At 44.0% G+C, this 27,486-nt stretch overlaps 1 protein-coding gene across 1 annotated transcript; it reads right to left on the reverse strand.

The window, feature by feature from the left end:
• Nucleotides 1-1,901: 1,901 nt before the first annotated feature.
• On the reverse strand, nucleotides 1,902-25,453 carry NUCKS1 (nuclear casein kinase and cyclin dependent kinase substrate 1). Its single transcript, XM_033918034.1, has 8 exons — nucleotides 25,125-25,453; nucleotides 13,904-13,953; nucleotides 4,779-4,884; nucleotides 4,383-4,438; nucleotides 3,768-3,923; nucleotides 3,332-3,484; nucleotides 3,055-3,204; nucleotides 1,902-2,220 (listed from the first exon to the last, which is right to left on the reverse strand). The coding sequence occupies exons 1-8, from the start codon at nucleotides 25,139-25,141 to the stop codon at nucleotides 2,027-2,029; spliced, it is 882 nt and encodes a 293-aa protein (XP_033773925.1). The 5' UTR covers nucleotides 25,142-25,453; the 3' UTR covers nucleotides 1,902-2,026.
• Nucleotides 25,454-27,486: the final 2,033 nt, after the last annotated feature.

Genomic DNA, 27,486 nt, shown 5'->3' on the forward strand with positions numbered 1-27,486 from the left:
GCCCAAAATCCAGACGTCCTAATTTAAGTCCCCTTCCTTTCCTTCTCTGGTTCTAGTTGGTCTGTCTGGGCAGTTCAGAGAACCCTTAGAGCCTTAAGGAGTCCTCCTTAGCTGGCCATCGGAGTGGCAGCAGCTGCCTTTTCTCCTTTCCCAGGGGATGAGCATATCTTTATGGGGTGCCCAGAACTAAATGACCCCAGGGATCCAAAAACTTGACCCTCCTAATTAAAGACTCAGGGTTCAATTGGCTAAGAGAAATACGTATTATGGATATGGTGCTTCAAGTGAGCATTTCTGCTTATATGCTATACCAGTTCCATTTTCTGTATTTAAAACAGTGAATGCCAATACTCATTAAAAAAAGACCAGCTTTCAATCACGACTAACAGAATTTCAGGCAGGTTAGATGTCGTCCCAGAAATTGTTAGCAAATGGTAGGTACAGTATCTGTTTGTGCTTGAGACCTACCTTACCAGAAAACCTGTATAGACATCAAAGCAATAAAATGCATTCCCACCCGTAAAACCCAAAAGGTACAGAGAAATTTTTCACCAACTCAACACTGAGCTTTCCAGAACATATCCTCTACTAGATAGAAGTGTAAGATAAATGACATCCAATCTGGATGACGTATTGTGCGACCAATCATTTTCATACCAGTTGGCTCTGCTTACCTTACACAGTGCAAGAAGCAGGCTTCAAGCACCCATGAACTTACCACACACCAAGGAAAATTATGAACCTGTTTTAGTTGGGGACTGGTGGGAAGGAGTGTACAGAGTAGCCTTACAGGGCATCCAGCTACAATCAATCACATCTGCTCTCCCAAACCAGCATCAGAACATACCGATTGATAACATCCTTAGAAATGAAGAGGATCACTCCTTTAAGCATAAAAGTATGAGAAATTCAAACAAACAGTACAACCTCAAACGATTTTTGTGGGGTTAAATAGGTAAGTCCAGTTTTTATACTTCAGTCACATACTAAAAGTAAGTCTCCTTTGTCCAATGCAACCAGTGATCCACATCCAGGATTACAGGGCCAAATTCTCAATGAATGGGTATGGGAAGAGGATAGAGAACACTCTAAGATCAAGATGTCTCAGACATTTCTAAGTGGGATGCGAGAATAAAAACCACAAATAAGTTGCCCAAAGTGACTCCCAAGTGAATGAGGGAGAGGTTCTGTTACCACCATAGGGAAAACCTCAGTCTAAAGCCAGATCCTAGTTGTACTAGCAGAGTCCAGGAATCCTCTGATCAGATGCTGTAAAATCAGTGCAACACGGCCAGGAAGAGTAAGCAGCAGTTTAGGCTCATTGTGTACATGGAAAGATGGACTGAGTCAACTCTACTCTGGTCACCATACAGACACACAAGTTAGCAAGAACTTAGTACATCCCTGTCTGATGGAATCATCTGAGAGCAGATGTGCCTGAGAAACAGTTTCCAGACTTACTGTGATTCAGCACATGAAAATGACTGAAGGTCTAGCTCACATCAAAATATCAGTGCTTGAAAAAAGTAAAATAAAAATCACCAAAAGATGCTCGTCACTGCTCTGTGAAAAATGAGAACTAAACCTTCAGCTAGAACCCTCCTCCCTAACCAATGCATAGCTGCTCATGAACACACTGGCAAGGGAGGAACAAAATACAAAGGGTTATCACTTAATGCAGGGTCAGCATTATTCAGGTAGGTGTTAAGTAACTAAACCAAATGCATTAAATGTTTTTCTCAAGCATAAAAAGAAATGGCTGTTCATACAAGGGAGAGATGCAGCTGTAGAGTAAATCTTCTGAAACTGTTGTGGTAATATGTTTATTTCTTTAAAAAAAGGATTCTGTATCCTTAACACAGCTGAAAGCAAAGACCGCATTTAAAGCCCATGAGTCAAGCTATAGCTCAAGACTATCCTCTACTCCATGTATGTTTTTATTGGAATTTTCTCTCTCTTTTTTTTTTTTTTTTTTTTTGGTTTTTGGTTTTTTTAAATAAAATTCCCCACCCCTTCTCAAAACTGCTTAATCTTCAGCAGACGGAGCCTCATCCTCAGAGCCCTCTTCCCCAGACTTCTCTGCTGGGGGGCTTGTTGACTTCTTCTGCGGGGGGCTTTCTGGCTCCTCATCCTCCTCTTCCTCTTCTTTAGGGGATGGGGATTTCTCCTTGGAAGCCTTGGGGCGCCCTTTTCCCTTACCCTTCACTGGGCTAGGTGTCACTGAGGAAGAAGACACATTGCATTGCACAAACTGCACTATGTCACTCAATAAGGGAACGCTATGATAATAGTGCTACTGAGAAACTGCAGAATATTCTACCTTCTTTTCTACTTTCCATGCTTTTACCTGTTGTATTCTTTTATTGATTGTTATTATGTATTTTATATTCACCGATTCTATGTATTTTTCCCTTGTTGTGAACCGCTTTGAACTTTTGGTATAGCGGTATACAAAAAAGATAAATTATTATTATTATTAGCTATTACAACACATCTGAAAACCTAAAGCCACGCACGTTCTACCTTATTATGTATTTAATCTTGTAACCCGTTCTGAGCTCTTTTGAGAGGACGGGATATAAATCCAAATAAAGCAGTCTGTGAAAATTAAACTAACGGTCACAAGGCCCAGAACCCGACATGCCCCCACCATAAGCAAAAGTGAGCCCTGCCCGGTTTCAAGGAACCTTATGTGTAAGTTGCTATTAATGTTTTCATTCCATAGAGGGCAAGTTGTGCCCACATTACAACTCACTGGCACACATATGGCCGCTCAAGTTACACACCATACACAGTCTACTTTTTGCACAGAGTATGATTTTTTTTTAAACAGGCAACAGACTAAGTAACCCCAACACAAGGCCCCAGAACACACAGCAGCCGCCATCCCGTTAGACATCAAAATTTTCACACTCACTGCAGCCCACTGAGTCATAATGGCTGCATCACAATTGATCTTGCGCTGCACTCACCACACACAAAGGGATTCATATATGGCTTTTAGCTTCAGTTCCAATAGAAACGGGTGGGGGGCAGGAAAACAAGGCAGCTCACCTGTAGCCTTTAGTCGAGGTTTCGGCGATTTCTTCTCTTTCCTCTCTGGTTTTGATTTCTTCACAACCTTCTTCTTGTTTTTCTTTGAGGCACCATAATCACTGTCGTCATCGTCCTCCACCATGAAGTCTTCATCGCTACCAGAATCCTCTGTGGGAGCAGCAGAAGACAGACTTAGGGCCTAGTGTTTACTCACATGAGAGAAGTACAATATTTTATACAAACAACGTCTGCCACCATGATCTAGCTGCAGAATTTGATTTGATGCGACACTCACTCTCCAAAAACGCTGCTTCCTCTTCCTCCTGTTCCTCATCCTCACTGCCAGCATTGTCTATCAGCATCTCTCGTTGCTTGGATGCAGCTTTAGATGCTGCCTGCCGCTGCTGACGAACAGTTTTACGGTCCTCTTTGTCATCTTCACTGTCCTCTGAAATGGAAAGCAACCCATGCCAGGCAAGAAAAAACACCAGTAAGAGTTAATGAATCCAGAAGCAGCTCATCGCACAATAAATAAAGGCTGATGTGTAAGTTGTTTATGACAAGCCACAACTGTTATTTACTGAACTTAAAAATATACCGCTATGGAATCACATTTTAAGGATCACAATGCTACTCTGAATTCCATACGATTGTCAGATCAAAAGAGGCTCCCAAGTAAGCAGGGGGGGGGGGGAAGAGACAAATTCCCCAGATTGAGCATGTCCTTTTACCTGGAGCTGCTCTTTTCCGACTCGATTTGATGGCCCGTTTATTCTTGTCTGGCTTGGCTTTTTTTGCTTTACTCTTTTTAGAGCTCTCATAGTCACTGTCAACATTTGCATCGCCTGCTGCCAAACTGTCGTCATCTTCACTGCCAAAATCCTCCTCTAGGGGGAACAGAAGATATTAAAAAATTAAATGACATTTTTAAAATGTGTACTGGAAACAGGATATCTACTAGAGCCCACCAATTTTTTTCTATCCCTACATGGTGATCCGGTGTGTTACTATCCTCAAACCTACCATTTCCTAAAGGAACACAGCAGAAAAATAAACTTCTGGCATTTTTAGTTTCACAGTACTAATTTCAAGTACTTTTAAGGGGCATCCATTTTCCATTAACATGTGCCTGTGAAATTTATCATATTCACCACGAGCAGTAGACATTCTGGCTTCCATACAGTTGAGACTTCCTCCATGTGGTTGTCCTGCTACCTTCCCTCCTAACAGTCTCAAAGGGCAATACTTCCTTGAACAAGGGATATTAATGGGGCCTTATACCACCATGCTTTGTACACACTATAGGAAACAATGAACCATTTCTACAATAAACAAGTTCCAAGTACCTGGTGAATGGGCTTCATCCTTTTTGGTTTTCACATCCTTCTCATCTGAATCTTCGCTGCAAGTCAAAAGAGCAAAAATGTACACAATGGATTATTTTATTTTTTTTTGTGGGAGGGGGGGGGAGAAATAAGCATGAGGAGAGGTACACACTGAGCCAGATATGGTTTGTAAAATGATCACTGATGAAGCATTTTAGGGATAGAATTATTAAAAAATAAAACAAAAAAATGGACCATTTCATGCCATATTTCATAGCACCTTCAAGATAAAAAAAAGATTTAAAAAAACCAACCAACCCACAACTACCTTCTCTACCTATTGTGACTCCACTTTCAACTTGTCAAGCATGGGGCAAAACTGGTGAAAGCACCACAGGACAGTATGAAAGCAGCTACCTGTCCTCCTGAGAGTTCCTCCCAGGCCGTCTCTTATCTTTAGCCTCACGAGGAGAGGCACGGATTTTCTTGGCTGGTGGGGCTGTCTCTCTTCCATAGTCTTCATCTGGGTGAAAGAATTTAGAAAACAGCTATATACAGGGCTAATCTGCACCATAAGAACACACTGTCCCAAATGCAAAATACTGTGTAACCCCTTTCAAGTCTAGATGAAATAGACTTCCAATAAGGCTCTTAAGCCCAATAATTCATTTAGAGCAGTCACATTGTCTTGGTCAGTTAACTCTATAGCTCAGCATTACCAGCCATGAAATGGTACTAAAGGTGAGAAAATCAGACATGACATCAAGAAAATCCAGCTCTGCTTTTCTTACTAATCCCTACAATTGTCAGTACCAGTTCTGCTTGCTCCTAAAGCCAGAGGACAAAATGTCTCAAAACCCAAACATCCCTGTGAAAATCACTAAAGAAATTGATCCAAATGCTGAAGGTCATGTAAATTACAAGTTGGGAACTGTACATCCCATGAAGGCCAACTAGCTGAAGTGCTTCATTTCAGAAAACCCCCACAAATGTTTAACAACTAAGCCTAAGAAGGGAGCCTCTAGCCAAAGACTACCCTCGGACAGAAATCCTGCAATGAAGAAGGCGTGTCAGGGCTAATTGTTAAGTTACTGGTCAACAGACTACATCCAATCTAATCAAAAAACATTCATACATTTTTTTTCTTTTAGTGATTTCACAATTGCTTCTTAGATTAAAGCAGCACTACTAATTTGGATTAATTTTAAAAATGAAAAGAAATTATAGCAGTTGATACTTGCGCAGGTGGATGCCCCCCCAAATACATTCCTAGCACCATCTTTTCCCCCTTTATCCATGGAATTTCTACCCATAGGGATTCTAAGGTATGATGAGTCTGCTCCTGTAGACTCTTCAGTCCATTCAACTCAAGGCTTCCATCAATTTGAGCCACCCTACAATGGCAATAGTGTATCCCAGTATGACTGTCCCATTGGTTTATTTTCCGTCCACCAGGTTCTCAGAGATATCTATTATAGCTATCTTTTCATATACTGCAATATATATTCTTGTTTCTTAGGCTTCTGGCTTTTCTTACAGATATTTCAAACAAGGTTCTGGATTTTAACTTCCTACCTAAGCACCTAAATTTGGCTTCTAGAACCTCCCTACCACATTTCACTGGTACCCAAACGAACCAAAACATAGTAACATAGTAGATGACGGCAGATAGAGACCCGAATGGTCCATCCAGTCTGCCCAACCTGATTCAATTAAAAATTTTTTTTTTTTTTTTTTCCTTCTTAGCTATTTCTGGGCAAGAATCCAAAGCTTTACCTGGTACTATGCTTGGGTTCCACCTGCCGAAATCTCTGTTAAGACTTACTCCAGCCCATCTACACCCTCCCAGCCATTGAAGCCCTCTCCTGCCCATCCTCCACCAAACCGCCATACACAGACACAGACCGTGCAAGTCTGCCCAGTAACTGGCCTTAGTTCAATATTTAATATTATTTTCTGATTCTAAATCTTCTGTGTTCATCCTACGCTTCTTTGAACTCAGTCACAGTTTTACTCTCCACCACCTCTCTCGGGAGCGCATTCCAGGCATCCACTACCCTCTCCGTAAAGTAGAATTTCCTAACATTGCCCCTGAATCTACCACTCCTCACCTCAAATTATGTCCTCTGGTTTTACCATTTTCCTTTCTCTGGAAAAGATTTTGTTCTACGTTAATACCCTTTAAGTATTTGAACGTCTGAATCATATCTCCCATGTCTCTCCTTTCCTCTAGGGTATACATATTCAGCAGCCTTCTAGCTTCAACAGTTCTTGAGATATCCACTTTTTATCCAATATGTGGCTCCCCCTCATATTGAGGGTTGGCACAGTTCACAGCTGACTGAAAGTTTGGGCACCTTCAAGTCTTAATAAAACTCTGCCATTAAAGCGTCCTACAGCTGTGAAATTTGTACCATTTATTCAGAGTTGTGTATAGATTCAGAAACTGCAGACTTTTCAATACCTTCTTAAACAATTGACAGGTTAACTAATCCCCCCCCCACCCACCTTTTATGAAGCCGCAATAGCCTTTATCGCCGGCTGTGACGCTCAGAATTCCTATGAGAATTGGAGCTAATACTGCTGCAACTGGCAATAAACAAGCCTAACCTGGTTTCTTAAAAGGAGGGTGGGGTTAACAGTTTTAAAGGTAAACTAGTGTTATAAACATAGAATCCCAGGGCAAAGAAATTATTAGTGACTTTGGATCTGGTCTGGCAAAATATAAATTTTTTTTAAAAAGTTTCTAGCCAATGAGAAGTTGACACACATGAAATTCTGACCAATGAGATGCTTGGCGCAGATTTACTTGACTAATGAGAATAACTGGGTACAGGTCATAAGATTATATTTTAGACTCCATATTAGAGATCTGCACGGGAACGGGGATCGCGGGAATCCAGCGGGGGTCCCACAGGAATCCCACCCTAACCCATGGGACTCCCATGGGGAACCTCCTCTAGCCCACGGGACTCCCACGGGGACCCCCCTCTGGCCAACGGGACTCCCATGGGGATGGAAGGCTTTGGAAGCAGAGTTCGTCCATATAATATAATGGACACGTCAGCCTTAGTAAAAGAGGGGGGTTTATAAGTTAATTACCTGAAAAGAAAACAAAAAAGGGTTCCACCAAAGAGATTCCACAAGGAAAACAGCAGTGGAAACACAAACTGTGGAATTGATGATCCTGTCAGAAGTAATTACTTTTTATGGGGACGGGCGGGGATGGGTGGGGACGGAGAGGATCCTGACGGGGGGACGGGTGGGGACAGAGAGGATCCTGGCGGGGACGGAGAGGATTCTGGCGGAGACGGGTGGGTTTTCTGTCCCCGCGCAACTCTCTACTCCATATTTACTCTGTTCAAGAGTGATATGTTATACAATATTTAAGAAATCAGTGACTAAAGCTGTTTGACTGATCTCTAAAACCACATTAAACATGGATGACAAATTGGGGTCTTGTCGCCAGAAAACTTACTGAATTAGGCTGGTCTGTTGAATTTCATCTTTAACTGAGAATGAGATCTACTATGTGCAAGAATCAGTGAACTAGACCAGTAGTTCCCAACCCTGTCCTGGAGGACCACCAGCCAGTCGGGTTTTTTTGGGATAGCCCTAATGAATATGCATGAGAGAGATTTGCATATAATGGAGGTGACAGGCATGCAAATCTGCTCCATGCATATTTATTAGGGCTATAAAAACCCGATTGGCCTGGTGGTCCTCCAGGGCAGGGTTGGGAACCACTGAACTAGACAGCAGATGCTATATCATGCTATTATCACAAAAAAGTTTCCTTGGACAAGTATGAGTTCTGACAGAAGTCAGGTGCTGATCCATTTTCAGTTCATGCTACTGTAATAAAGATGCTCCAGGAACTGTATCCATGGATCTTGCTAGGAAAATTAAACCTGGCCAGAAACTTTGTCCCAAGTGTTTACATCAGCTTCTGTAGCAATTTCTTTGGGTGAAAGTGGTACTGAATGTATCAGAATATGAAAAGAAACTTCAAATAAATTTGAAGAGACACTCATTTTAATATCAAACTGCTCTTGGGTGCAGCCCGACAAAACCTGGAAAAGTAAGAAGAGATTGTGTTGGATATGGCAAAAGAAAACTTAAACACTGAAGACAACGTTTGCTTGTGTTCTGTAAGTTGAAACAGAAGATCTACAACCAGAGTCAGTATGAAACTGCACAAAATGTTTTGATCTGGATGAAATAATTAAGAACATGAATACAATTGCTAAGTCTTCTAAAAACAGGACGATTCAGATACTGACAATGGACAAGAGCAAACTGCTGAAAAATTTGGAGTCACAAAACACAGTTAAAGCTCAAAAGTTACAGAAAACTGCTGATTTCATGACAGAGCCTAAATGCAGTAAAGGTAAAAACTGTTGTTTAAAGTGGCTGAATTTTATAAGGATATTTCCCAAATGTGCCCTGGAACAAAAGACTTTGCTTCTGTAAAGATGGATGGTGACCAAATCCATAAGCAGAAAAGCCTGCTCCTATGAAATATAGAAAATATTTAAACAGAAGATGAACGGAATGTGCAAGATTGGAATCTCTAAGTCCTGTGAATTGTAACCACCTTGGTGTTGGAGCTCATTCGGTGTGCATCTGCCAGAGTCACCAAAATGTCAACCTGCAATTGTTAGTCATATGCGATATATTATCATGGCACTGTACGATTCATTAGTGCCATCACTAACCAGGCAAAGCAGCTCTCCACATTTATCTACTTTAAAGCTTCAACTTGGAAGGTAGTGATGAAATCTCATTCAAACAGTGGGGCCACCCAGTTGACCGGAAAGAGAGAAGATGTAATATCGCCCCCAAAACAGTATGCGAGCTTCCTGGCCCAAGGAAGTGCTTCTAGTGCCTCCTTGATTTGCATATGCCACCACCATGGCATTGTCACCTCTTTCCCTGCCAGAGTGGGCAGGAGAACGAAAAAACACCAGTCAAATTGCCCGAAGCTCCAGACAATCGATCGACCAATGCTTCTGACGTGTTATTCCATTGCCCCTGAATGAAGCGGTCCCCATAGAGAGCACCCCAACCCGACAGGTTGGCATCTGTCATAAGTAAACCACTCTGTGGCTGATGAAGTGTGTCCTGGCAGAGAGCCTCCTCCTGAAGCCACTAGCGGAGACTGTTGCAAGCTGGTTCCACCCAGGGGAGCGGCATCTGAAAAGGGATGACACTGCGGAGACCACCAAAAGAGGAGAGACTCTTGTAGAGGACACACGTGCACTCTGGCACAGGGGCCACCATTAGAAAGGCCGCCAAGGACCCCAGCAACAGCAAATAATGCAAGGCTGAGGGAACTGGAATAGCCAGAGTTCTGATTTGCATCTGAAGTTTGTCTGCATAGGTCGGGAAGAAACAAACGGCCCTGCAGGATGCCAAAGAGAAGGCCCAAATACTCCAATGTCTGTGACGGCAGTAACCGGCTCTACTTGAAGTTGACAATCCAACCCAAATGCTGCAGCAGACACCCCACTGCTCGCTCGCACTCCTGCCGAGATGGAGTCCGAATCAACCAGCCATCCAAGTAAGGATGGTCCTCAACACCCTGCCTGCAAAGGAAGGTCGCTACAACTACCATAACCCTGGTGAAAGAGTGGGATGCTGTCGCAAGCCCAAAGGGCAGAGCTGCAAACTGGAAATGCAGAAACCTGCGATGCTCCAGATAGACTGGAATATGGAGGAATGCTTCTGTGAGATCCAAGGATGCCAGAAACACCCCAGGAGAGAACAGCTATGACCGCGCTCACGGTTTCTATTCGGAAAGAAGGAATCCACAAAAAGCAATTGACCGACTTGAGATCCAGAAGGGGTCTCCAGTCCTCCAAGCCTATCTTTGGCCCAATGACGTATAAGAAGTATCTGCTAAGCCCAATTCATTTTCTGGCACAGGTTCTATTGCTCAGATGTCCAAGAGACGGTACAGGATAGTGCAGATCTTGGACTCCTACTCTGGCCCAATCTGCCGTAAAGTCTAGAAACAAATCCAGAGGCAGGCAATAGTCCATCTTGTGCTCCTCCTGAATAATGTCCAGCACCCACTGATCCGAGGCTATGCCCAATTTCTGGTGTCATTGGAGCTTTTTTATTATTATTATTATGGGCAAAAGCGGCACGGGATCTGGAAATCTTGAATTGGAAGTGTGGTAATGGGAACGGTATCCCTAAGAGCATATATGTGGGTGGAAGAGCCAGAGGATCCCTAATGAAAGCTGTGGGAGGGACAAAAAGTACTACAGTCCTCTTAAGTCCGGTCAGCAACACTGGCCTGGAGGTTGCTTAGGCCTTTTCTAAAAAGAAGCTGACCCTTTTAAAGGAAGACTGCTGAAAATGGCCTTGGAAGCAGAGTCCCCAGAATGACTGATTCAAAGAATCCAACGTGCCGACACCTCGTACGGTGAGACCATACAGAAAGAACTGACGTGATCATAAAGGGCATCCTCCACATAATGCACACCGTTCATCAACATGTGGTGGCAGGCATCTTCCTCCAGAGGCTACATGGCATAATCTTGAGAGACAAGCACATGCCGCAGCCTTGATACCCGAAGAAACCACCTCAAAAAGCTTTTAAGAGCATGCTGTGACCTTGGAGTAATTAAGCAGTACTTCCCTCACCACTAGGGAGAGCCTTGCACCAGGTGACCAGTGCCATGGCAGAATCAACCTCTGGCTGCTCAAAAACTACTGAACAGCAAGAGCCAGTGGAAAAAGTGTAGCCAGAGCTTTAGAGTTTGAAAGAGCTTTCTGGAATCCCACTGGCCCATCACCAGACGGAAAAGCTGTGGGTAGGACAGAAAAAAGGACAGAACATTAGAACAGTCCATGACCGAACACTGAGATGCAGAAGGCTGAGAGTCCAATTTAAGCCCTTTCAGGGCATCAGCATGAAATGGTGGACAGAGACAGACCTAAAAAGTCTGCAGATGGTGGGGTCCTCACCCAAATCCTGATACTCCAAGGTATTGCGCTGACAAGTCCCTATGAGGGTAGCAGCAGCATCCAAAAGAGGCATAATATCCTTGTGACAAAGCAATCAAGATTAGTCGTAGCCAGAGGAGAGGGCTCCCGCACAGGGACCTCCAGCACTGGAGTGACCAGCCTGGAATAAGGCAACGCACCCACCGGCTGCATCAATAGAACCGGGTCTGAAAAGCATGCACTCCCAAAAGAGCAGAAGGCAATCTGGGGAAAATGCACACCCCAGGGTCACTGCTGAATCCAACTAAGGTGCCCATGCCGCACCAACAGAATCCCCAAACTTGAACAAAGGCGTTTGGCACCAGAGTCCAGAACGACCAGTGGGTGAGACTTTTAGCCCCAAACACAGATCCAGGCCATATCCTCAGCTCTGGAGGACCCAGAGGAAGCGAAGCCCAAAGCTTCTGCTCCTTCCCTCAGCATGCAGTGGCACACAGTACACAAACACTATTCCATCACCAATTTAGCATAATACATACATGCAGTCGACAGATTAGGGGCCAAGGATTTCATCCCAATCGATCTGCCACAAAATTGAGGGGTTTTGGAGAAAGAAATCACGCTTTTAAAAAAACCAAACAATTAAAATCCAAGTTGGTTCCTGCCAGTGAATTTGCATCAAAAACAGCAAAAATAAAGAAAATCCAAAAATAAAAAATAGCAATTTGGGGTGGTGGAACACTTGAACTCTACCCTCAGAAACTCTAAAAATAAGGTTTTATAGAATTCCACAGACCACCCCTGAAACTCCCATAGAAATATTGGAGGTGTACTTATAGTCTGTGAAGTGCCTGCTTACGAGCTCTGTTACACTGCAGCTGAATGGAGGAAAATGATTTTGTGCCTCAAACTGCTCCAAATGACCAAACTTGAAGATCTTCTGATTGTCAGTCAGATGGACACCAATGTAACCTCTGCCCCCATTGAAACCCTCCACACAACCGGGGGCTGGAAATGCAGTCTGCGCCCTGAAACCCAGAGGGGTATTTTACTCAGGACACATACAGCCTGCACTTAAACCACTGACAGAGTCAGAGGGCAAGCAAACTCCCAGGGGAATGGACCCCAAGTCTGAGAAGGGTGGCACAAGCAGGCTGGCTCAACAGACCAACTGAAGTTTTCCTGTGAAGTAATATTCCAACTCCATGGGATTGCATCCTTTTCTCCAGCAGAGGACAACACACGGGGTTCTCACAGAACTAAAGCCACCACAAAAAAACAAACTTTAAGCGAAAAAAAATGCAGAGCAGAACAATAGACTTCTGCATGGATTGCTTGCAGAAATTAAAACTGTAGGGGGCTCTAACTCACTCTCTAAGGTAGGAGGAACATATGCTCAGAAAAGTGATTGAATTTCTGCAACTCCTGGATTGCGGGAAGGAATTGAATACCTAGAGCAGTGTCTCGCAAACTTTCCAGCCGGGGGCACACTGAATCGCGCGGAGGCCCATCTGCCCATGACCTGTTTTGGTGGAGGGATCCAGGAGGTGCAGGGACAGGAGGAAAGACGCCGGCCAGGAGAGTCATCTGCACCGGTTGACTTCCTACAGGATGTGCCTCTCGCCATGAAAGGCACATCCTGTAGGCAGTCAGCTGACGTGGCTGACTCTACTCCTCGCCAGTGTGTCGTGGCACACCTGAGATCTCAGGAGGCACACAGTTTGCGATACACTGACCTAGAGTATGGAAAACAGAAGGGATGTAACAGAAATGAAATCAGAATCAAATGAAAGGATTTTTCTTTCACTTCCTAATGATGTAAAGCTCATTTCCTATATGATGAAAATTACCTCTGAAGTGGACTCTCAAGAGTATGACAATTTTCAGTGAGGCATGTTATAAAACTATAGCTTCCAGCTGCATAAAATTAATACACATTGCTCATTTTAACCAGTCCTGATAAAATATGATAGCTTTTCCTTTAATATCTTTTGGCACATTGGCTGCTGAAAGTGACATTTTGGTAGACAAAATCAAATATAAAATCCCATTTTTGACAATCTCTCAGAAACCACATGTCCCAACTCAAAATAGGTTGCAGTTTCCAAATCTACACAAAGTTCTGAATAAGTGGTATAAATTTCACAGCTGTAAGCTACTTTAATGGCAGAGTTATAAAGACCTAAAAGGTGCCCAAATTTTCAGTCAGCCATGGATAAAAAGCTGGCATCTCAAAAAACTGATGAAAAACTGCAAGCTTTCAGACTTTTAGCTTCATCTTATATATTGTTCTCCATTATGGTAGATTATCATCAATTTCTGAAATGTGAGGCGAGGTGGTTTCCAAATTTTGATTGAAATGACACGGAATGACCCTTTGGTAAAATTATGTATTAAATTTATCCAGCCCAGAGCCCAATGCTATTTAATGACTGTACACTCAGACATTTTACCTATCCATTTCTTGATCCTTCAATTTAAAAGAAAATTATGGCATAATTAACAGAGGTTAGCAGTCCACTTACACAAAGCTGTTCAAGTGAAACATATGTGCTCACACAAAGGCAGGTCACAAAGCTACTTACCAGCATCATCAGATTCCTGAAACTGTGAGTAATCGACTACCTTCCTATTCCTGGATGGGGGGGAAAAACATGGGGGAGGAGACCGTCAGCAACTTGACACCATTCGTAAAGCAGCAGAAATAATGTTTTCACAGTACAGTATACTCTAACCTACCAATATTCCTTCCAGCAATACAGAAAGAATGACCCCAAGATGATGTGAGAGAACTGCATCAAAGCTTGAATGCACTTTACATGACGTGCTACTTAACTAAGAAATTAGGGGGATGAGCACCACTGAAGATTTTAAACACATACCCAGAACGATCTAACATTAGCAGAATATTGAGGGAGAATAGGGTCTAAACAAACTGAAATACACTGCAAAATTGATTCTCATCATTAAACCCTTTCACCCATCATAACCCAACCCATGTCAAAATCTACTATAAAAATATATCCTACTGAGAAATATTCAAAATTTTACTATGCTGCATTTTGTTGTTGTTATTATGAAGCAGTATAAAGGGGTACTGGATGGTTGCATTATTTTTTTTTTAGTTGGACTCAGTCTTGTCTTTCCACATTTCCCCAATGAGCAATGAAGGATAGGTTTTGTGTTGTAAAGATGTTTATTCTATATTGTTTTATGCCAGTGGTCTCAAACTCACGGCCCACCAGGTACTATTTTGAGGCCCTCATAAAGAATAATTCTTTATGGAAAACTTGTGCCTTACGTGTCCGGCAGTCGTGTTCTGGACCATTGCCCACCTCACTGCTGTCACCTCACGCTTTCCTGCATCTGTACGCAATTGAGGTGGAGAGGACAATTGTGTACAAATGCAGGAAAGTGCTTGTGTGAGGCTACAGCAGTGAGGCGGCAACGTTCCAGAATGTAAAGTAACCATTGGAGACAGTGCAGCTTGTGCATGTGTCCGGTGCTGGAGGAGGTGAGAGCTGAAGGTGGTTGCAGACGCGATCGCTGGACACTTAAGGTATAAATTTTCCATAAAGAATCATTCTTTATAATACTGAGGGCCTCAAAATAGTTGTTCCAAAATCTTCTCTTGCAGTTGATACTTCGATAGATTTTCACTTTCTGCATGTTGTACTGCTTTCAGCTGTGTATATTTGAAATTAATAGAAGCAATTAAGGAAAGATTTATAAACTATAACGGTTATAATTTATAAATCTTCCCTTAATTGCTTCTGATAATAATCCACATTTTGGATTTGTAGGTATTTACCTCATGCAAAGTTGTCATCCGCTATAATAAAAGCCTTAGCACCCATGAGCACTTCAAACTCCGTGAGTGCGTGCCACACATGCGAAGTGCCTGCCTCAGCTGATTTCCTGCCCCGATCTCAGACGCCGGCTGACTTTCTGCCTTTTGACTACACTGCTGTGATGCCTCTTCTTCTCACCCCTGGACCAGTAGTGGCAGCAGCTGCGGTTTCATCAAGCAGTCGCGGGGCATTTGCTAGGCCGGCCCTCTTCGATAATGCGAGGTGGGTCAGCCAAGCAAAAGCCCTGAGGCTGCCTGGGCTAGCGGATGCTGGACAGGGGGAGCAGGGAAGGGAGAAGGGGTACTACCGGACAGGGGGGAGGTAAAAGTAAGGGAGAAGGGCTACTGCTGGACAGGGGAAGCAGGGAAGGGGTACTGCTGGACAGGGGGGAGGTAAAAGGGAAACGGACAGACAGACAGAAAGAAAGACAGACAGGGGGGCCAGGGAGAGAGACAGAAAGAAAGAAAGACAGGGGGCCAGGGAGAGAGACAGAAAGAAAGAAAGAAAGACAGGGGGCCAGGGAGAGAGACAGAAAGAAAGAAAGACAGGGGGCCAGGGAGAGAGACAGAAAGAAAGACAGGGGGCCAGGGAGAGAGACAGAAAGAAAGACATGGGGCCAGGGAGAGAGACAGAAAGAAAGAAAGAAAGACATGGGGCCAGGGAGAGAGACAGAAAGAAAGAAAGACATGGGGCCAGGGAGAGAGACAGAAAGAAAGAAAGACAGAGGGCCAGGGAGAGAGACAGAAAGAAAGAAAGACAGGGGGCCAGGGAGAGAGACAGAAAGAAAGAAAGAAAGACAGGGGGCCAGGGAGAGAGACAGAAAGAAAGAAAGACAGGGGGCCAGGGAGAGAGACAGAAAGAAAGAAAGACAGGGGGCCAGGGAGAGAGACAGAAAGAAAGAAAGACAGGGGGCCAGGGAGAGAGACAGAAAGAAAGAAAGACAGGGGGCCAGGGAGAGAGACAGAAAGAAAGAAAGGGGGCCAGGGAGAGAGACAGAAAGAAAGAAAGAAAGACAGGGGGCTAGGGAGACAGAAAGAAAGAAAGACAGGGGGCCAGGGAGAGAGACAGAAAGAAAGAAAGACAGGGGGCCAGGGAGAGAGACAGAAAGAAAGAAAGACAGGGGGCCAGGGAGAGAGACAGAAAGAAAGAAGACAGGAGGCCAGGGAGAGAGACAGAAAGCAGACAGGGGGCCAGGGAGAGAGACAGAAAGCAAGAAAGCAGACAGGGGGCCAGGGAGAGAGACAGAAAGAGACAGACAGAAAGAAAGGGGGCAGACAGAAAGAAAGAGAAAGAAATGTCTAAGTCTACACATCTATTCTAGCACCCGTTAATGTAACGGGCTTAAAAACTAGTTTCTTTAATAAGATAAACTATTTTGTATGCGGCCCAAGTACCTACAAATCCAAAATGTGGCGCTGCAAAGGGTTTGAGTTTGAGACCGCTGTTTTATGTTATAAAACCTTTAGGGGGGAAGGGGGTGTCACACACACACACAAAGTATGTTCACAAGGTACCAGCTCTAAGATAATAAGTACTATCTAAAAACAGGTTCTCATACACCTTTAAACCATCTGGCTACCAAAAATAAAAAGGATAAAAAAAAGGTACAGAAACAGTTCAGAGAGGTGGTGTGCAGTTCTTTTGTGATGACTTTTAAACTGCCTGTCATTGGAATAAATGCACGGCAAACGGGACAACTATGTAGAAAAGTAAATACATTTAATAAGGGGGAAAGGACTTGTACACCGCTTTTTTGTACTTTTAAGCCACACTTAAAGCAGTTTATTTACAGGTTCTTCTAGCATTTTCCCTCTCTGTCTCACTGGACTCACAATCTATCTAATGTACCTGGGGCAGTGGACTGTGCTTTATCCTAGGACAAGCAGGCAGTATATTCTCACATGTGCAACTTCCTAGCTGGAAACAAAAGGGCTCGAGGGTAGATGGCTTTTAAGTAGAGAATAAAGACAAAATGCAAAAAAGTGGAGCAGGTATGTTTTATCACTCTAAAAAATAAATTATTATATCATCTCAACCTTTATATTCGGAATGTGTTAATGGTATATGTCTCACTGAAAATATTTTAATCGTATCATGTAGGAAAGTGGAAAGACCTTGGATTCCTCTCGCCCAACTCATAATAGAGCAGTTGTAAACATCAGCGCCATTATTGAATGCAGGACTTTGGGCTCGCCAGCATTAGAAAAATAGAACTTGAAGACACGATTGAGAAAGATAGATGTCTAGTCCTGCAGAGTGTACATATTTAAAAACTTTTTGGAACGCAGATGTATGGGGATATTTTCCCTGATCTTCTTTGGAAGCCAAGGGCGAAACAGGCCCCGTTGGAATCAGAGATAAGCAGTTAGACTTGAAGTTAAAGCTAAGCTCCTGTTTTTCAATTGATGTCTTACAATTTGGAGTGTGTGTGTATATATATATATATATATATATTTATTTATCACATATTTATTAATAATTGGAGGTGTTAGACCAGTGATGTGCGAGACATCCACAGAGTAGATCAGCTTATGCTGCTCTATTATGAGTTGGGTGAGAGGAGTCCGAGGTCTTTCCACTTTCCTACATGATACACTTTCTCTCCCCTTCTACACATAAGTTCATGTAATCCTTTTTCTTCTTCTCTACCCACTATTTTAAGTTCTTGTAAACCGTGTCGAGCTCCATTCTCATGGAGATGATGCGGTATATAAACTTAAGGTTTAGATTAGATTAGATACGATTTAGATATTTACAGTGAGACATATACAGTTAACACACTCCAAATAAAAAGGTTGAGATGATATAATGATTTATTTTTCTTAGAGTGACAGAACATACCTGCTCCACTTTTTCGCATTTTGTGTTTGACTTACATATTATATATTGAAGAACTAAGGCCAGTACTGGGCAGACTTGCATGGTCTGTGTCTGTATATGGCCATTTGGTTGAGGATGTGCTGGGGAGGGCTTCAACATCTGGGATGGTTTAAATGGGCTGGAGTGAGCTTTGATGGAGACTCCAGTTGATGGAACCTAAGCATAGTATCGGGCAAAGCTTTGAGTTCTGGCCCAGAAATAGCTAAGAAGGAAATTTTAAATTAAATCAGTAATTTAAAGAGAGGATAAAGTTGGGCTGACTGGGTGGACCATTCGGGTCTTTATCTGCCATCATCAACTATGTTACTATGTTAATTCTTGGTGGAACTTATTGTCTTTTTTTGTATTTTAAGTAGAGAATACATTTTTGTAGAACTGCTTAGCCGAATTGACCATCTCGTCTGGAATGATTCTTCAGACATTAGTGTGATGTGAAGGTATGAACCAAGGACCAAGTGGCTACTTATAGATATCTTCAATGGGAGTGTTACATAGATCAGCTACTGCAGTCGTCAAGTTCAAGTTATTCGTTCTTAACGAATTGTTTATTCAGATTGCTAACTTTGTGTGCTGACAACCTGCTAGTGTTAGCCTAGCCCGACCATAACAAAAGGTAATACAGATAGTTCTCTTAATGACAGGAGTCCAAGTCTGTTTGAATTAAATGAGAGGAATAGTTTAGCCTGTGAGATTTAGTCCTAAGTAGTAAGCAAAAGCATGTTTACCGTCCAATGTGTGGAGTATAGCTTCACCAGAGTGAGAATGTGGTCTTGGAAAGACAGGAAGAATTATAGACCATTTCAAATGAAAATCCAAAATTTCTTCCTAATGTCAACCACCCTATCATGGTAGAATGTTGTATATGGTGGGATCTGAGATAGGCACTTGCAGTTCACCGACTTGGAATACTAAAGTAATGTAGATTAAGAATACTTTCTATTTGAGATGTTTGAGAGATGAAGACACCATTGACTCAAAGGGTGGTTTCATCAGTGTTGAAAGCATAATATTGAGATCCCAAGTCAACTGAAAGAGATTTGATTGGTGGTTTGGTATGAAAAAGGCCCTTCATGAATCTGGAGATCATGAATGCACTTGCAGATGGTCGAGATCACCATGAGCCACGAAAATTAGAATGACCAAAACTTTTGGAGGGTCTGATATTAGGCAAAGCCTTAGGGCAACGGTCCATCACAGAATCCATGAGGTCGTCCAGACCTTTGCCAAACAATAACGCCCCTTAAAAGGCATCCTAGCCAAAGTAGCCTTGGAAGTGAAATCACCAGCCCCTTGTCTGATCCAGAGCATTCTACAGACAGAGATGGAATATGCTGACACCTTTGCCAAAACTCACATCAGCCATATAATCTGTCCCAGCCAAAGGAAGTTGATGAGGGGGAACAACCACCTCACTCGCCAATGTGCGCAGGCGAGAGAGACAGGCACGTGTCAAGGCCAGCCTGGAAGAACAGAGCAGAGGAAGAACAGAGCAGAGGAAGGCTCCTTGTCTGTTGGGGATAGCCTTAGAGATAGAATCTGCTGCTCACTGCCTGATTCGGAGCATTTTGCGGGCTGAGACCAAATAAGCTGAAACTTTGCTTTCGACTCTGATGATGTCGTAGCGAGCATCGAACAAATAATCCACTCCAGCTAACAGGAGCTGTGATAAAGGCTCATCATCCAATAGGTCAAGAGTTCGCAACCTGGTATGACAGGCGCATGTCACAAAGGAAGGTGCTGCAGCCACTTTGATACCCAAGGCTCTTTAAATTGACTCATAAGAATCACATCCACTCTGGGATCCTGTATATCCCCTCACTTGGTAGGGGTACGCGCTTGGTTACCTGCGTTACTGAGGAATCTACTGTGGGCTGAGCAAACGGTTGCCAACACAGCTGTGCCATCAGATACAGCTAAGCCACTGTCATGTCTACTTTTAAGGGATCCTTCAGGAGCATCCCAATGCTTCAGGACCAATCAGGATGCCTGGGAGAAGATGATGACTGGGCTCTCATCCACACATTATAGAGCAGGGAGTAGAGGGAATCTTCTGCGAGTCCAAGTTTAACTCCTGAAAATATCAACAATAAGATCTAGCAGAGCCCAAGGTCTGAATAGTCGATTCCCTTGATCAAAGGTCACCATTGTATCTAGCACATACACATCTGCCTGTGACCATGCTTCTCCTGACAGGGAAGGCCCACTCTGGAGGAGCAATTCAAAAGCTAGAGTGGATTCCTTCTGCACGGCTTTACTCAGTGACAGTAAAGACATAGCAACAGAATCTTTATGCTCCGAGTCTCCCTTGGAAAGGTACACCAGATCCTGGCCAGCATCTGAAATTGAGGCAGACATTCTCTGAGAGCCCCAGCCCCTTTGTGCACCTTCTGGTATGCTGCCAGACACCCTTGAGGATTTCAACCATCAAGAAAGGCTCTCCACATTAAACTGACAAATTCTGGAGAAAATGCCATGTTAGGCAGCACTGAATCTCCTTTAGATGACTCCAGCTTGCATCTCTTGGGCTCTGCAGCCTCCTTGCCTCTGTGCTTAGGATGACCGCCATTCCGGGGCTCAGGAAGAGACCTACTCCCAACCAATGGACCCCTCCCCCCAACTGATACTCAGCCCTACAGAGTGAAAGGGAAACTAGGCTGACTGCTCCTGCCGCCCCCTCACATGCTGTGCAGAATGTGGCACAAGGATGCCCTTCGGGCACCCAACCAGTGAAAATGAATTAGTGGGAAAAAGAGCACGAGGACTCAATCCCTGCCCATTTTGTGGCAAAGCAAGGTCATTTGAAGCTTCTGGAGAACTTAAAAAAAAAAAATCAGAAGTCCAAGATGGCCGCCACAGCAATGTTTTGCCACCAATAAACCCTTTAACAAAAATTTAAAAAATCAGCGATTTCAAAATTTTAGAGGTGGATAGAATTACATTTTAGTGAAAAGCCAGGTTTTCAGATGCTTGTGGAATAATTGGAGGGAGCCCAGGTTCCGCAGTGGGGTAGTAAGGTCGTTCCAAAGACCTGTGATTTTGAAGAGAAGGGATTTTCCCAGTTTGCCTGCATAGCGAATACTGTGTAGAGAGGGGAAGGATAGTTTATACCTTTGGGCGGGTCTGGTAGAGTCAGGACTCGAGGAGTTATAAGATAGTGGGATTAAGGGAGGAAGGATGCCGTGAACGATCTTAAAAGCCAGGCAGGAGCATTTGAAATGGATTCTGGAAATCACTGGGAGCCAGTGAAGTTTGGCTAGGAGTGGGGAGACACTGTCAGACTTGCGTTTTGCAAAGATCAACTTGGCTGCAGTATTCTGGATTAGCTGGAGTCTTTGAAGACTTTTTTTTGATAGGCTTAAGTAGATGGCATTGCAGTAGTCTAGTTTGCAGAGGATGATGGATTGGACAAGGACGGCAAAATGTTGTTGGCGAAAATAGGATCTTACTTTCCTCAGCATGTGTAGGCTGAAAAAGCATGATTTAGCCAAGGAGTTGAGGTGGTCATTGAGGGAGAGAGAAGAATCGATAATGATGCCAAGGACCTTGCTTGAGAACTCAAGCTGCAGTGCAGTGCCTGAGGGTAGTGCGAAGAGGGTGGGCAGGTGTTCTAATTTTGGGCCGAGCCAGAATAATTTTGTTTTTGATTCATTCAATTTCAACTGTACCGAGAAGGACCAGGAATGGAGTCTCATTATGCAAGCTGTAATGTTCTCGTGGAGGTTGGTGAGGTTCTGGTCTGTCTCAAGGAGGACAAGGATGTCATCAGCGTATGTGTAGATTGTTTCAAGGGGGGATAATTGGAGGAGTTTCAGGGAGGACATATAGATGTTAAAGAGAATAGGGGATAGGGGTGATCCCTGAGGGACACCGCAAGATGGTGTCCAAGGAACGGACATGGTACCATTTGTGTTGACAGTGTAGGAACGAGAGCATAGGAAGTTCAAGAATCACTTTAGGACGGTGGATTCAATTCCTATCTCGGAAAGTTGATAAAGCAGTATGTCATGGTGAACAACATCGAAAGCTGCAGAGAGATCGAATTGTAATAGGACAGCTAATTTGTTACGAGAATGTAGTTGTTGCACCTTAGAAATTAAGGAAACTAGGAGGGATTCGGTGCTGAAGCTGGGTCTGAAGCCATATTGGTAGGGATGGAGGATGGAGAATTTCTCTAGGTAAGAAGAGAGCTGGGTGGCGACTATGGTATCTCCTTGAAGATTGTTTTTATCTTTATTTTATTAAATGTTTTTTAACTATGCATTTGTTTTTATGTGTTCATTTTAAACACCGTGTATGTAAATTTTGTAAACCACTTAGTTTAAAATAAATAAATGCAGAAGGGGGTTGAAACAGGTATTAAATCATCACACACAGCAGTAAAATGAAGGTAATGTGGTTTTTACCTAGTCCAAATAAAAATATGACTTCTGACACACACACAGTAAGAAATTTTTTTGTCAGGTTCAGGGCAGTATAGATAGACTGGTTGAAAAGAGTTTAATAGCACCCCTTTCCCTCCACCTAACCCGACTGCTCCAGATAGATCCTGTAGCAGCACTATCGTCCTCAACAAAAAATAAAAATTTCCTGGTTTCTAGAAATATCCTCGCCCCCAATTTTAAAAGCCCTGTTGTCTAGGGGCACCCCTCCCTCCTCTGACTTAAAAAGACATTTGGGGGGGGTATCTGTAGGTGGCACTCCCTATCTCCTTCCCCATACTCTGAAAGAGGCAGGAGTGATACCCTTTTGCTCTTGCCTTGGCAGCACCTAACCCATGCACAATGTATCCCAGGATACGCCCAGGGTCAGGAGGGTCACCATTTTCAAAGATGGTGGTGCTGAGGCAGAAGTGAGTGAGCATCCCTCCTGCCCGTTTCAAGATACGGGGCTAGGGGTGACAATGGATAATATATTTTTTTAAAGTCTGGGGGTTGGGGTGCCTTTAGACCAGTGGTCTCAAACTCGAACCCTTTACAGGGCCACATTTTGGATTTGTAGGTACTTGGAGGGCCTCAGAAAACATAGGTAATATCTTATTAAAGAAATGACAATTTTGCATGAGGTAAAACACTTTATAGTTTATAAATCTTTCCTTTTGGCTGTCTTAATAATAATATTGTAATTTATAGCTAAAGAGACATATGATCAAGAAACCGTTTTATTTTACTTTTGTGATTATGATAAACATACCGAAGGTCTCTAAATAGTACCTGGCGGCCCCCTGGGCCGTGAGTTTGAGACCACTGCATTAGACCAAAGGGCTTTTTTAAGGTGTGGGGAGAGGGGGATTGGTCATATCTTGGGGGCGAAGAGTGCTGCTAGAGTATTTTTCAAAATATATAAAGAGGGAGGAGTGGTCAGTTGGATTGTGTGCCACTGGGGACATCAGTTTGGGGGAGGGGACACTAGACCACCAGAATCAATGCAGAAAATATACCAAAGGCTTATTTTTTAAAATATCACCCTATCAGTTTGTGAGCCAATCAAACATCACTCACATACTGACAGGAAGATATTTTGCAGTGAGCTGTGATAAAGGGGATGGAACTCCTCTCGTATGAGGAAAGACTAAAGAGATTAGGGCTCTTCAGTTTAGAAAAGAGACGGCTGAGGGAAGATATGATTTAAGTTTACAAAATCCTGAGTGGTATAGAACAGGAACGAGTGGATCGATATTTTACTGCATTAAGATTTACAAAGACTAGGGGACACTTGAAATTATAGAATAATACTTTTAAAATCAACAGGAGGAAATATTTTTTCACTCAGAGAATAGTTAAGTTCTGGAATGTGTTGCCAGAGGATGTGGCAAGAGCGGTTAATGTGGCTGGTTTTTAAAAAGGTTTTTAAAAAGGTCTGGAGGAAAAGTCCATAAACTGGTGTTGAGACAGATATGGGAGAAGCCACTGCTTAACCTGGATCAGTGGCATGGAATGCTGATACTATTCGGGTTTTTGCCGGGTACGTGTGACTTGGATTGGCCTCCGTGAAGATGGGATACTAGGATAGATGGACCATTGGTCTGACCCAGTATGGCTGTTCTTATGTAATCAGTGGCTCTACCCTGCCAATCAGTTGGGATTTCAAGATATTTACAATGAATATGCATAAGATAGTCATAACAAAGAGGCAACACATGCAAGTCTCTGGCATTCACATTCATTGTGGATATCTTGAAAACCTGACTGGGTGTGCTCCGAGGACAGGATTGAAAAGCACTGGCATAGCCTAATTTAGAACACTGCACAATGTGCTTTGGATGATAGAGCCTGTGAATCAAGAAAAAGTAGCAAGATGACAAGAGCAAAGGCTTGAAAACTAGGGAAGCCAACTTTAAACCACTGTTTATATCACCAACACACCTTGTGACTTCTAGCAAGTTACCATATCACTGCCTCATGTACTCACATACTCAGCCCTTTGAAGTAGTGACAAATTACAAATATTATTTATTGAAATATGGTGGGGAAAGATTTCTACCACAGCTAGTACAAACAAGGAAGGCTGATGAATATGGTTATTTTAACTCTGCTTTCAGGAACACAAGTCACTTCTATTTACAATGTACAGTCTTAAAGGGGCCTGGTAATGAACCCAATAATTTGACTACAGCAATAAATTTACTGTATGCACTATAGAAAGTCACTTGAGTTAACCCCCCCCCCCCCCATCTCGTCTCTTATCTTTCCCTCTACTCCATCCCTTCTGTCTTGCTGGAACAACCTGTCTCTAATGGAATTCAAATGCAAACTGATTTGCACGTTGGGCCAGCATCATCCCATCGTAAGCTCTTCAGAGAGGTACATGCAGACATTTTAAGGGCAAGTTGCGCCATTTCGATGCAGTGCAAAGGCCATGTGGCTGCCCAGCTGACGGACGAAGCTCGCGCTCAGCCCTGGCTGCAACAAAGGATCGCAGGCCTCGCGCGAGCCGCCGTTTCCTTTTCCTGCGGGCCGTACCACAGGGCAGAGATGGAGGGGGGGAGGCTCGAAGGCGCCCGAGCCGCAGTCATGTTGCGAGAAAAACATGGCAGCTGGCCGGCCGGGGCGACGGAGCCCCGAGGCGGAGCACTCACCTGACCGGGCGCGACATCTCCGCCGTGACCACCGGAGCCCGCGCGGCGAGACTCGAAAGGAAACGCGCTGCACCTTCGAGAAAATAAGAAACCCCCCTCCCCCCAAGAGAGGCGCGGGTCCGCGAGAGAAGCCCGCCCGCGCGCGCGCGCGCGCGCTCTACGTCTCAGGCCTAGCGCCGAACACCGAGGCCCCGGATGGCCGCACACACCCGCCGACGGTGGTGGTGGGGGGGTTAACGTTCAACCGTCACTCTGTTCGCCCTCCCCCGCACCAAACACACCGATCCCGCCGCTCTGCCTCGAGCGCCCCGCCTCCGTCACCCCGCGCGCGCGCGCAACCCAACCTCGACGCTCGCTTCCTCCGCCTCCCCATTGGTCCGTTTGAATCATCACTCTTGCGCTGGCGATTCGAGAAGGGGGTGAGGAAGTCCCGCCCACCTGGGTTTGGGTGAGAGACGCCGGAGGCGGGCCCCAAATCGCGCCGCTTCCTCGCTCGGCGACGCGTTTCGTCAGGGATTTGGCGGGAAAGGCCTCGCGCCCAGGGCCGGTGCTGCCACCCTTTTCACATTTCTAGACGGTCCCTGATCAGAAGAGCTTACAATCTAACTTGGACAGACAGATGGCATTTTTTAACTTTATTAATTTTCAAACAATTAATTTAAACATAAACACTTCATAGAAGGCACTTTAAATACACAATAAATACATAAAACAATAATTTCCTTCCTCCCCATAACTAATAGATGAAGAATTACAATATTATAATTAAGTAATTTTAGTAATCAGAATACATATACCTCCCCCCACCCACTCTGGATGTGTAAGAAATCTAATAGGAGCGATACATGACATTTAGTGCAATTCAACATATGCAATCAATGGGCATCACACCCTATTAAATGTATTACTAATCTCCAAACACTCCGCATTCATTCTCTCATAATTATAAGTAGTGCAAACATTTGCCCATAGTGCCGGTTTTTGAAAAGCCTCCTCACAAAGCGTCAAGCAGGGAGTCCACAGATGTCATGCAATGACATCAGCCGAATGTACAGACTCCCCCCCCTACCCCCGCCCAACAAGAGCGAGGCTAGGGGGGGTCCTGATTTTCCAATTGCAAAATCTTTCAACCCTAAGATAGGGTTAAGGATGCAGAACCCAAAGTGAAAGGAGTTAGGAGTCAAAAGCACTCTCAAAGAGATGGGCTTTTAACTGGACCTTGAACACTGCCAGAGAAGGAGCCCGCCGTAGGGATTTGGGCAGCTTGTTCCAAGCATATGGTGCAGCAAGGCAGAAGGGACAGAGTCTGGAGTTGGCAGTTGAAGAGAAGGGCACATATAGGAGGGACTTACCAGCTGAGCGGAGCTGGGGGGGGGCATAGGGGCAGCTATAAGGAGTTTGAATTGTATTCAGAAAAGTACGGGAAGCCAATGAAGTGACTTTAGGAGAAGGGTAACATTAGTAGTGGCTCTCCCGGAATATGAGTCGTGCAGCCCAATTCTACACTTCCCCCTCCCGATTTGCGGTTTTAGGACTCGTGATTTTGATTATTCACGGTTACCTTAAACCGGAATCACCCCCACCCGCCTCCCAGATCTTACCTGGTAGTCTAGCAGTCTTTCAGGGCAGGAGCGGTCTTCCTCTGCTCCTGCCCCATGCAGATCAGTCATCCAAAATGGCTGCCGTGAGTTCCTGTCATAGTTTCGAGAGATTACAGGTACTCAAGGCAGCCATTTTGGATGACTGATCTGTACGGGGCAGGAGCATAGGAAGATCGGTCCTGCTCCAAAAGACCGCTAGACCACCAGGTAAGGTCCGTGAGGGAGGCGGGGGAAGGTCAGAGTCGGCCCAAAAATTATTTGTGAAATTTCAATATTCACAGGCTGGCTCTGCCCCTAACCCCAATGAATATTGAGGGATGAGTATAGATAGATTATAGGGGAGCGAGATGGCTAAGCGGAAGGCCTGAGAGGAGAGTATTACAGTAGTTTAGAGGTGGAATCTCAGCCACTTGGATTTTTCGTGGTTGCATTTTGCACATATTTTGACAGGAATCCAGAGGCTGGCAAGGTGTAGACTGATCTCAGTATCAAGTATACTGCTACTACCCTCTGTAATTCCCTCACCTGCAAGGGGAAAAGATTTGGCCCCTGAAGCCTCAATTAGTTATGATTTTATATTGAAATTATTTTACTAGAAGATCCCTGAAATGTAACGTAATCTTATTTGTACTCTAACTGTAATCTATTTGTTATACCACACAGTAACGTACAGTCAATTTAATATCCAATTTGCAAGTTCTTCCGGAATTAATCCAGGTACCTCTCCTCCCTTGTAACCAAAAAAAAAACAAAAACCCAAA

Source organism: Geotrypetes seraphini, chromosome 13 (genome assembly GCF_902459505.1).
Source record: "Geotrypetes seraphini chromosome 13, aGeoSer1.1, whole genome shotgun sequence".
NCBI lineage: Eukaryota > Metazoa > Chordata > Amphibia > Gymnophiona > Dermophiidae > Geotrypetes > Geotrypetes seraphini.